This window comes from Poromitra crassiceps, assembly GCF_964638095.1.
Source record: "Poromitra crassiceps genome assembly, chromosome: 4".
Classification (NCBI taxonomy): domain Eukaryota; kingdom Metazoa; phylum Chordata; class Actinopteri; order Beryciformes; family Melamphaidae; genus Poromitra; species Poromitra crassiceps.
In genome coordinates this window covers 34042215-34054635 of record NC_139626.1, presented here as the reverse complement: position 1 = coordinate 34054635, position 12421 = coordinate 34042215, and the positions used below count along the sequence as shown (strand labels likewise).

General features: G+C 44.4%; 1 protein-coding gene across 1 annotated transcript in view; it reads right to left on the bottom strand.

The window, feature by feature from the left end:
* Nucleotides 1-298: 298 nt before the first annotated feature.
* The window catches only part of tmem94 (transmembrane protein 94), a 57217-nt gene continuing 45094 nt past the window's right edge, over nt 299-12421 (bottom strand). The window contains exons 24-30 of the mRNA XM_083634869.1: nt 12171-12256; nt 11879-11960; nt 10193-10359; nt 9597-9691; nt 9388-9481; nt 6954-7124; nt 299-3614 (exon numbers count right to left, since the gene is read on the bottom strand). Of these exons, the coding sequence (XP_083490995.1) occupies nt 3542-3614; nt 6954-7124; nt 9388-9481; nt 9597-9691; nt 10193-10359; nt 11879-11960; nt 12171-12256 (768 nt within the window). The 3' untranslated portion in view covers nt 299-3541. The remainder of the gene's footprint in view (nt 3615-6953; nt 7125-9387; nt 9482-9596; nt 9692-10192; nt 10360-11878; nt 11961-12170; nt 12257-12421) is intronic.

Sequence of the window (12421 nt, the reverse complement as noted above, 5' to 3'; positions counted from 1 at the left end):
GTTCTCAGCGGGCTGGAAGAATGAGTGGCATACTCGGGGCTGACGGGACGTGACGTAGTCACGTGGGTGAGGTGGGTGGCCACGTCAGGCCCAGGGGGGCACCACGCCACCTACTGGTGGGTGGTCGGTTTCAATAAAAAGTAATTTTAAGCTCTCCTTCTCACTCGTAAAACCCGGGTTGTAGTACAACCCTAACGTTTTCCAATATTTATATTATGTTCAGTTTTCATTACTGTATCCAACTGCCAGTCAACACAATCATATAAATAAAAAAGACCATTTATTAACATGACTCAATCACACAAACAAAATTGACCAAAAAAATAACTGAAATAATTTTACAGACTTAAAAAAATACAAAATATACATTTGTATCTTGTGAGCAATCTTCATAGTCCATCATTTCTTTTTACCCCTCCCCCACAGAATGAACTGACACAAAGTTCAGCTCGAAGCATACATGAAAACGTGAACATGCCTCGCATCAACCTCGCAGGCTGTCATGAAGACATCATGTTAGCAGGTAGTGTGGTGAGAAAAGACTAGCAACACCTGCAGTTCCTGCTTGACTGGATTCAATTTGTGTAGTAAACCAACTAGAACGGAACAGTAAAATCATATAGAAACATCAACATTGATGAAGACGGAGCAGCCATTGTCTCTTAATCATGCAGCATAGAGCATAGCCCAGATGTTTTGCAATGATACAAACCAAAGTATAAAAGAGGGCAAAAACAAACGTAAAATCACATAATTATCTTAAATTGATTATTTCATTGCAATGTTCAAAATTGTCGGCTTCAGTTGAGACATCGGTTAACCTGCTGACTATTGTGTTCATCCCAAAGTGATCAACTTCAGTGCCTTGGATGTCACCGGATCACCAATTGGTACTTTCACATGATCACATCAGCTATTCCATATACACCTCAATTCAAATGTGTTCTTGAAAGGGCAGCGGGACTCAAACACACCATGCTTTATGCTTTGTGCTCTTTCTGGATCAGGCCACGCTCTGAGTGGATGACACGGATGACTTTCATTGTTTTCATGCAAAAGAAGGTTGAGTGACACCAAAGTAATGCTTTGCCAGAAAAGTGACAACAGAATCCCTCTCATATAGCAGTGTCACATGACATCCATCTATCATATACCAGTGTCACATGACATCCATCTGAAACAAGGAGAGCACCACAGAGGAAGGCTGGTCCAATCAAAGAAGACCATCAGTGATACAGACTGACTAAACAGGTCTAGTAGAAATAAACGGGTAGAAAGCTAGACGGGATATCTGGTGTTTATCGGTGACGAAGAGATCAAACGTTTTATCCTTAATCCCTGGAATATGCTGGTCAGAGTATGAAGTAAGAAATCGGGGGGTTATTAAAACAACTTTGCGCGACGAAATCTCTCCAGCAACTCAAATGACTTTGAAACAGAACGGTATCCTGAGGGCCCGTCCATCTCTAGCCCCGTGGGTTCCCATAGGGCTGCCGAGCGGTGAACCAGGCAGAAGGGGAAGGCAACTGAATGATATGAAGCACCTTTCGCACGACCGGCTGGGATACCGCAAGCAAACCTCAATATTTGCTCGGGAAATCCTTTGCCTTTTGTAGCCAGTTGGATTCTCCCCAATCAAAAAAAAATCAAAAAATAACACAAATCTTTCAATATAGTGCATGGGTTTAAGTGGCATGCCGGCACATTCTTCAGATAGATAGATATTTATATATATGTATAAAACTTGACTGGTCCGTCTATATCCTTCACAGAAAACAATCCCGTTCATATTGGTTGCTTGCATGACAGCAGGACTGACCTTGGGCTTAGCCTGGGTAGCAACAAAGAATGTTTGTTGTGAAATCAAACAACAGCAGAGAGAAGATTATGCTCATAATGTGGCTCGAGGGCTGAAAGCCAGTACAGTAGATCAATGCTTCTTTGTCACATTTCTTTCTTTTTCAAGCTGTCCTGAATTGTGAGAGGTAGTGTTGCACCCTTTCCCTGCAGATGCCCAACCACAGGCATCTCAAGCCTATTATATATACTATATATTATATATACTATATATTATATACCCAACTACCCTTTTTGCGTTCACCCCGACGGGATTCTAATGGTAACGACACGCACGCCGACATTCACGGATGTTGTTCAGCACAGGTCCTCGGGATCCGCGTGGCCCGATGACGAATCGAGGTTTCAGTTAAAGCACAGAGATGCTCAGCACAAGAGGGATCCATTTTGGGAGATTCGCCTATGTGCCATATTCCCAATAGTAAAACTAGAATGTAGATGCCTTTCTCTTCCCTGTACGTGCATTAGAAAGTGCGCTGCGCCCCTCCTGCTATTGAGCTTAGCACTACAATGGTAGTAAACAGTACAGCAGCCTACCCCTGTTCAGTTACCAAAAAGACACATTCCAACAGCGACAGAAACACTCATGTACATGTTGTGACTCGTGTACTCACCACCACGCGATGAAATAATAAGCCAACGTTATGGGAAACGGTCCTTTTTGAAGTAAATACATACCAGGAAGTACTGATGACTGTACACAGCGCATGCGCCTCAGGCATACCTTCGAAAATAACCTTTTCCCATAACTGTGGAATATTCTTTCATGGCGTGGTGAGTACGAGTCACAACATAACTGTGGAATATTATTTCATGGCGTGGTGAGTACGAGTCACAACATAACTGTGGAATATTCTTTCATGGCGTGGTGAGTACGAGTCACAACATGTACATGTGAGTGTTTCCAGCGCTGTTGGAATGTGTCTTTTTGGTAACTGAACAGGGGTAGGCTGCTCTACCGTTTACTGCCATTGTAGTGCTAAGCTCACTAGCAGGAGGGGCACAAAGGGAAGAGAAAGGCATTCTAGTTTTACTATCGGGAATATGGCAAATAGGCGAAACTCCCAAAATGTTGGCATATCCCTTTAATACCCAAATCCTTTTAAAGTGAAGTAGCAAGTCTAATGCATTTAGTGGATGCCTGAGGACCTGCGGTATCCCTGGGATATGAAGCACAGGACCATGCACTTGTTCAGAGATGAATACAAGTGATTGTGAATGAGTGGAACCTCTTAAAAAAACATTCTTCATGCCTTTAAAGCAAAAAATAAAATGAAAATCATACAATAAATAGTCGCCTGTTTTGGGCCGTCTTCTATTTAAAAACAAAAAGGAAAAGAGAAATGAATATGCTTTGGAATTTCCCTTTCCCCTGCCCTTCAAATAACCACAATATAACACCAATCATTTCAATAAAACAGAAATGGAGGATCTTGAATAGTTGTATCGTAGACCCCCGACATTGGCATTTGGTTGATATCTGCTTCAGTGCTTTTTGAAGCGGGACAAAGTGCCCTTAAAACAAGGCAGAGAGAGAGTGCGTGTTAGAGCGGGCACCAGTCGCACCCCGCCTTCACAGAGCGGGCACCAGTCGCACCCCGCCCTCACAGAGCGGGCACCAGTCGCACCCCGCCCTCACTCCGCTTCCCAGAGCAGCGACTGGCTCCAACTTCCGCCGAGTTCCTCAGAACGGAGAATTCATCCCCAGCTTGGTTTCAAACTGCAGCTTCTGCCTCTTCTGGTAGCGAACTCGCACCCTGCAGTGTAGGTAGGCAGAGAAATAGATAGAGAGGCAGCAGTGTAGGTAGGCAGAGAAATAGATAGAGAGAGAGGGAGAGGGAGGACAAATGACACCACATGATGAAGACATGGCTTCATGAGGTGAGAGAAAACGAAAGACTGATTGAAAGACTGCCCAGCTTGTCACCGGATGTGAGCTGCCCATTCTGCAAGAACTATACACCCAGGGGTGCATCAGGAGGTCCTTGAGTATCATCAAGGACCCAACCCACCCGCACAACACCCTGTTCTCCCTCCTGCCCTCAGGGAGGAGATACAGGACCCCCAAAACACACACCAGACGGCTGACAGACCATAAGACTGCTCAACAACACAGACAGACACACACACACACACACACACACACACACACACACACACACACACACACACACACACCCTCGTACAAGTTTGGAGTGCAATGACTGACTGATTGTAGTAATATTGATTAAGTGCAATACCTGATGCCTAAAAATATGACATCTGGCACCTTTCATTTCATCGCACCTTCCACTGCCATTGCTAGTGTTCTTCATTGTTGTTTTTCTCTTTTCAAATTCATATTAGTATTGCTCTTGTGTGCAGGAACATGTTTTCAGCAGGGGGGACTGGGACTGCCTTGGATAAGCTTCCGTGCACATGCACGTAGCGGCGCGGGATTACAACTTGTGTGGAAAGAATATTACAGCACTATTGCTCTAAAGAAATCTCGGTCAGCAGCAACAACTGTGTTTGTATACACCCTGTAGCAGACAAAACCTCTCATTTGACATGATCTGACATCTACACCTAGGCTTCAGCAAATACTGACGTGCTCAGAATTGAATTGCCCGACATTACCGGGTGATTCACTTACTTCCCCCCCCTTCTGTGTGGCACTTAGCAGTGCAGTGCAGTTGTTTTCATCCGAGCCTGGCGTGTCCTCAATAATGCCGGTAATTATCATTAGCCTGGTTTAGTTTTTAAAGTTATTACCAAGTAAAAATACGCAGGGACTGACAGGGCTGCGTTAAGCGCAAATTATGCTCACGCGAAATCGCTCAGCTCGGCGGAGGGTGCGTGCAGCTCCTCGAAAATGTGACTCCGCAGCGTCAACGCGGACGTGACGTGACCAGCACGAGAGCTGTGATTGGCCGTTGCCTTGGGCCGCACACATATCCGCTGACATACTTGTTGTGAGGAATGAGGAAATGCCATTTCCTCATTTAACAGTGCTTGTCCCTCATCTAGCAAAGCCTTCTGCAGGCTCACCGAAATGAGTTTGGAAATAGAGGGACAATAAAATGTCCCCCCACCGACATGATTGCAAGTTCTTGGTAAACGACATGATAACGTCATATGTAACGGACATAAGTGTACCACAAGCCACCTAGTGTTTTGGACGTGTACCGCAGCCAACGCGCCGAGTTACGTTCGAGTATGCACAGTCTTACTGTCGCCGCTAGTCGGCGGCAAGGCTCCAAGTCGAGGCTGCGCAGAACCCTGTCGGCGCCTTTAGAAAGAAAGTTGCTGGGGCTGCAGCCGCCACCAGGGGGAAGGGGGGGGGGGGGGGGGGGGGCACCCCATGCAGCTCCCCACACCACTGCTTGTGTGGTTCTGATCTCTTATGCTAGGTTTCATATTTACCACATGTTGCTTTTTGCTTATGTCTTGTGGAGCCTCCTGGCCTAAGAATTTCACACGAGTGTACTTGTGCAATACACTTGTGACAATAAACATAATTGAATCTTGAATCTCTAAATAATCTTCGACTCCCACTCTGATCCCCTCTGTTTTTCCTGCAATCTTAAATAGTTTGCATCATCTGCTTGTGTCATTTGCACACCTAATCTTACACGATGGTTGCAGACGTGAGAAGAAAACTCATTCATGTAATATTATTGAAGTTATGAATCTGATTTTTGGAACCCTAGCGCTATTTGCTACATACTAATGATGATGTTAAATGGTAGATTCCTTTCTCAGCACAATCCATGCTGTTCCTTATTGTAGCTCCAGATAGTTGGCCACAAACCAATACAAGGTCAATGGGGTCACACCTGGCGGTGCAAGCTGACTGGGGCTCACTGAAATGTACTTTGGAGGACATTTCAGCATGGATTGTACTGAGAAAGGAATATACCATTTGGTAAGTAGTAAATAGGACTAGGGTTCCAAAAATCAGAACTAAATCGGAACTATCCCTTTAAGACATGGTAACAGCTCTACAATTCAAACATTTGCACTTTTGAATACTTATGAATGAATGAATAAAAGGGTGTTGTTCCTGAATGGCTCTTGGTAAATGGTAAAATGGACTGCATTTATATAGCGCTTTTATCCAAAGTGCTTTACAATGTGCCTACATTCACCCATTCACACACCGAGGGCGGCAAGCTGCCACGCAGGGTGCTGACACAGCCATCGGGAGCAATTTGGGGTTCAGTGTCTTGCCCAAGGACACTTCGACATGCAGACTGGAGGAGCCGGGGATCGAACCACCAACCTTCCGATTAGTGGACGACCTGCTCTACCTCCTGAGCCACAGCCACAGCCGTCTTGAAACTACACCCATAATTTCTCGACCCATCCTAATCTGTGGTTGTTTGATTGATTTGACCTCAGGGTCAGCCCCTCTCACCCACATGCTGACCTCAGGGTCAGCCCCTCTCACCCACATGCTGCATCTCTTTCTTTTGGTCTCTCTCTGTTTTCTCCTGTCATTTTGTTGTTGTTCATGACTGTCATGGTTTTTCCCAGCACCTATTTGCGTGCTCAGCCTTCCCTAGGGTCCCTACCTAGGTCCCTACCTGGTCCCTAGGGGCAGAGATCTCTATTTGCATGTGGCCCCCTCAAGGTTTCTTCCAAGTTTTTCCTACTAAGGTTTATTCTTGGAGTTTTTTTCCTTGTGTGCATTTAAGGTCTAAAGCTGGGGGCTGGGAAGGTTAGGCTGTAGAATAGCTAGATTCTTTGTCTTGTTAAAATCTGCTCTTGCCTACCTTGTGTTTTTGCTATGCTATGTTTTATAGACGTTTGTTCAATGTTGTAAATTGATTGTGTTTAGTTAGATCTTGCTAGACACATTCTCTGTAATGTCCTGATTGTCCTCTGAGACATGCTTGTGAACTAGGGCAATATATAAACAAACAAACTTCAACTTGAATCTGCTTCACTTTCTCTACTGCTTCTTCCTGCCATCTGTTTCTCACAAAATGTTCTCCCGTGAGGCCCGGCAGTGGCACCATGATGACTTGTTTAAAACACATGTTACAGTGTAGACCTCCCCTGCTTCACATCTCATGCTGAATCCAGAAGTGCCGTTTGGTCTCGTTTTGTACCGTATCTCGTGCAGCTTAACCAGCTCGTTGACCAACACCACCAGCAGCGGGGACAGTGAGACCAGTAGCCAGGCTAGCAGAGGTATGTCTCTCAGGTCAAAGGCCAGTGTGCTGCTCCGGTCACGCCATAACTGGTAATCCACCGTGGCCTGAACGACCTGGCCCAGCAAGCTGGAGGAGAGCAGGGAGCGAGGGGTGAGAAGGTGCATGTTTTTTTCCACAGAAGTTTGAGAAGAGAAAGACTCAAAAGAACAGATGAAAATTAGAGATCAAAAGACATGTACTAATAATAACTCTCTTTGTATAATACTTATCTAAGCTTTACAGCAGAGTTTACAAAGCGCTTTACAGGAAGGCATACAAACATCATCATCATCATCTTCATCCACTTATCCAGGGATCGGGTCACGGAGGTAGCAGTTCCAGCAGGGAACCCCCAAACTTCCCTTTCCCTGGCCACTTTAGCCAGTTCTGACTGGATACAAACAAGGATAGTAGAATATCTAAAGAGGAGCTAAAATGGAAAAGTAACTAAAACCAAGGGAAAGGTGAATCACCGTTAGTCTTGAATCTAAGGAACAGTGAGGTGTAATTTCAATATCACCTTTAGTCTTGTTGAGTATAAACTGAGGAACAGTCACAAGACCGTTCAATCATCTTTAAGCTTAAGTCTAGAGACAGAGTCAAAGTCAGAAGGACCTTCAGTCTTGAGTCTAGATTGGGGAACAAGAAGAAGAGTCTTCTAGCTCATAGGGAAGAAAGAGATCTGCAATGTGACCGAACTTTGCTTCAACGATGATCAACAAAATCCCCAAATCAATTCTCTGTATACAGTATCTGGTACAGTAAATACTAAAATTGGTGTTATCTGGTGTGTTGCTTTAGCTGCTGCATTTTGAATGAGACATGTGAGGGATGTTTGATTGAGGCACAAATTGAGAAGGTTGCAGTAATCTAAAGCTGCGTTCACACCGACCTATTAAAGTTTTTCGCTGGCATCGAGTTTACATACAAAGTCAATGCAAACGAGCGATTGAGCGTATATTCGCCCGGGAGAAAAATCACTGGGCGTCCGAGCGACAGAGACAGAGCGATAGGGAGAAAATACGCTCGTCGCCCCAGATGAAATATCCCAACTCGAGCGAAAATACGCTGGCATCAGTCGCTCGCTGTTCAACGCTGATTGGCTGCCGTGTGAGAGCGAGTCAAGGATCACACTGGCTTGGAACAAACCGCTGGTTTATTGTGTGGCAACAAACCGCATTGACAGGCTGACAGCTGACATGAAGTGAAGTCTGTACTACCGGTATGGAGCTCGTGTTAGGAGCACGCTGATAGGCTTAGCTTGTAAACAACTACGGTGGCTCATAGTGGACAAACATCATGACATTGCGTAACGTTATAGCCCCCACATGTCCGTCAATTATTGTGCCTGTTGATGAGCGATTTAAACAGAGCGACAGAGCGATTCCAAAGGGTTGAATCAAGCGACAGAGCTAAAAATAAATATCTCGGTGTGAACACAGCTTAAACGAGATGAGATGAAAATGTGGATGACCTCCAAGTGTGTGGAGTATAAAAATTACCGATCTTACATATCGTCGCTGTCGCGGCAGGACCTCGAATCTCCAAAACAGCAACTTTTCAGGAAGTTGCTCTTAAAATACTGAACCAAACGTCGTCAAAGTTGGCACGTCTTAATTATAGTTAGTTTCCCGCTGAATGTGTCATTACTTTATTAATATCTTACCTGGATAAGCTCAAATAATGATGTTTATATTATCAGTCCGACTTGGAAGCACTTTCTCCCGGCCAGTCAGGCGCTGATGCCCGCCTCCCCTCTGGTATGCTCATGCCCGAGCCGCAAGCTCCGGGCCGCGGGGGCACGCGCAGCCGTGCAGCAGTGCTCCTCGCCTCTCATGGCCGAGGCGAAGGCTTTGCCATGGGGATGAGAACAGTCTGACATAACATAACGTTAACATTACTTTATTCTCGTCAGAAAACACTCCGATTTGCATGTTAAAACAAGCATACTTGTTTTAACCCGGAAAAGTGTCCGGAAAGTGTCCGGAAAGTGTCTTTTCCGGGTTTAGTGTCCTGCGTGGGGGGCTACAGACGGAGGTAGGGGAGGAATTTCGAGGTTTGACTGACAGATTGAGGGCGAATGGCGTTACGAGAATTACTCACAAGCTCGTTTTAATGCTTTTCCATTGGTTGCGTTTGATAAAACCCACACAGAGACGTGAAGGGTGACCAATGGCATTGATTCATGACAAAAAATAAAAATCTGAAAAAAAATTATATTCGGGGTCCTGCCGCGACAGCAACGATATGCAAGCTAGGTGAGATATAGTGGAGGAACGAGGAGGAAAAAAGACAAGAGCGTGACTTGAGAAATGAATCAGGCAAAGGCAATGAGGAAGTGATCACTTACACCACGGGTACTGTGAGACACCACCAGGTATTGCTGAAAGGACTCTTTCTCCAAAGAGGCTGAGAGCGGTGCACATAGCTCATGGAGATCACGACTGGGAAACAGAGATCCATGTACAATCAGGAGATGGAAGACATTTATTTTAAAAAAAAAGTAATATGACAGGTTTGATTGTTTTTTATGCTGCATGTCTGAGTCACAGTTCGTACCTGTGTGCAAGGCCAGGAATGCAGCCATAACCTTCTGAGCTAGCAGCAGACCGTTTGACAGCTCACTGAACCAATGAGGGGCGGTCTCCGAAGAGCTGCATTCAGAAATACAGTGAGAAGTCAGTGACCTGATTTATGAAATCTCTCATTTCTTATTTTTATTTAAAAACCGCCTAAATTCAAAAATGTGTTGTTCTTCTTGTTCCTTCAGTTGGATGTTTGAGCTTCACTGTGCAGACGGATGTCTGTGCAGAGTTTCACACTAGAAGGCTGTTTTCACAAGTGGAAAGGTTCTCTGAGCTCACTGGAGATTCAATTTCCTACCAGCATGATTTAATAATAAAATAATTATAAATGTTATGCCCTTGCTTCATAACCTTTCAATTTTGAGTGTAAAACTTTCACCAAAAATATGTGAATATTATATTGTTCTTGTTGGCAAATGTCCATGGTATAAGCGCTTTGCGTTCGGTGGTTCTTCACCTCCATGCTGTGCCTTAAAACCGTTTAACACCTATCTGTTGATTATCCCTACATGTCGCACCTTTGAACAACCTTTATGTCCATTTGAATGCACTGGTGAGGGTTCTTCCTACCTGGCTGTGAGTATATGAGTGCAGGTGAGGGTGGTGGCGTTGTCGACCAGGGTTAAGTTGCCGGTTCTGAGGCAAACCTCTTGGAGGGTGAAGCCGAAGCCCACTAAGTAGGCACACGCAGTCAGGCCAAACTTCAGCAGGAAACAGAACAGGAAGTAGTTCTGGGTCTGGTTGAAGAGCACATGATGACAAACTCTGTTAATTAATCAAAGGAGAATTCTTTTTTTTTTTACAGTCCTCAGCCTGCTGCCATGGGCGCCTCATGACGACTTGATCGATTGCTCTGAGCTCTTAACTGAGTCTGTCAGCCCCGGATGGAAAAGAGAGCAATGGATGGCTGGCAGAGGTAAATACAGGCGGTCACATTCATGTCAGTATCATATAATAAGGATATGAGCCTCTGCGTGTCAGAAAATAAGCTATTTACAGGATGTAAATACACGCATTACACATGCCCCATATTACAAGTCGCAGCTCAAAGCATATTAACGTTTTAGACTTTAGTGCATGGATATCAAACCAAACTTATCAGGCTGAGTTAAAAATCACAATTAAACCTGGAAATAAGGTCCAGGTTGTCAAAAACTTAATTTCCCTTTAAACTTAAAGGTAGTCAATGTAAAATTGTCACTTTAATCTAACCTACAACCTTCTCATTAGGTGCAAATAAAAATATATGGTGGCAGGATGTGTTTAGAACAGCAAATGTAAAACACACTGAGTTGTCTAGTCACATGGTATTGTTGTTCAACCAATCTATTGCTTCAACAACATATTCTACCTGTGTTAGTCACCTGTGTTAGTCATCTGCCCAACTTCATTCTTGTTGGCAGTGGATCTGTATCAAGCAGGCTTATTATCTTCTACGGGGTGAACAAGACCCAACCTTGAGTTCTGAAAAATGAGGCTGGAACTGAAGTACACAGAAGTACCAAAAACTGCAGTTCCTTGAATTGCCACTCGAGGCTGGCTCAAAAAGGGAGTCATCCCCGTTCACCCCCATCTTAAAATGCCTGACTTTACAGCAGAAATAAGCATGTTTACAGACTGGTACTGTACACAAACAAAAACAAAAACAAATATTTTGGTCTCTATAGCCAATTTCACCGTTCATGACAACTGTATGGGGAATGATTTTTTAATATAACTCCAACGTTTATACAGTCTATGGCTGCAAAAGGAAGTCCGATTGTATAGAAGTGAATGGGAAAATGATCCTACGTCTCACTTGATTTATTACCTTAGTAAAATTTTTCCTAATGAGTTTATAGAGTCTCAATCACTAATTTCAAGTCTTCTTCAATCCAGTATGCTGTTAATTTTGTAAATTATGGTCCCATTTAGAGTAAAATAGACGATAAAGTGATCCAGTGATCGTGCAGCTCGCTGATCACGGACCAATACCAGGTGAGGCTGCAGCTCTTCTCGTCCACATATGGTCACTTCTGGCTCCAAAAAAGCCAAGATGGCGACGGTCACAATGTGACACTCGAGGCTTCAAATCGGGAGTCCAGAGACTAAAAGGTGACATCACAGTGGCTACATCCATATTTGTATACGGTCTATGGGCATGAAGCAAGACTCCATCATGTGATTGCTATAATGAATTATAGTGCATTTTTCAACCTCTGTGTCCAAAGACTTGCTTTCTTAGCAGTAACTAAAGCTTACAGAGCACCATCCTACCTTCCTAGGAATGGCATCTAGGTTCTTCCCTGTGGCAACTGTCATGACTGAACTGTCTGGTGGCTTCCCCAAAAGAGACACGCTGTCAACAAAATACATACGGATGGTTAGTGTGAGGTTCTGCCATGGTAATATCAGTTTCCTTATTATGGTAGGTGTGTGTGTGTGTGTGTGTGTGTGTGTGTGTGCGTGCATGTGTGTGTGTGTGTGTGTGTGTGTGTGTGTGTGTGCGCGTGCGTGCATGTGTGTGTGTGTGTGTGTGTGTGCGTGTTTGTGCGGCGCGCGTGTATACCTTAGCAGTGGGAAGCTGAAGCAGGACAGCCAAAGGATATCAGTGGTGTTGACGGGAGGAGGGAGCTGGGCTAGACAGGCTAAGAACTGCAGAAAAACACCATAAGACATTTGCATTCAATCATACGTCAACAAAGCGTGCCTTTCACACACATAATATATATATTTTGAAATGATACTGAACAATGCCACTTTTGCAGTGACAGATATTGCGGTTTGATTTGCGATAAAAAAAAAAAACTTCTTCAGTTC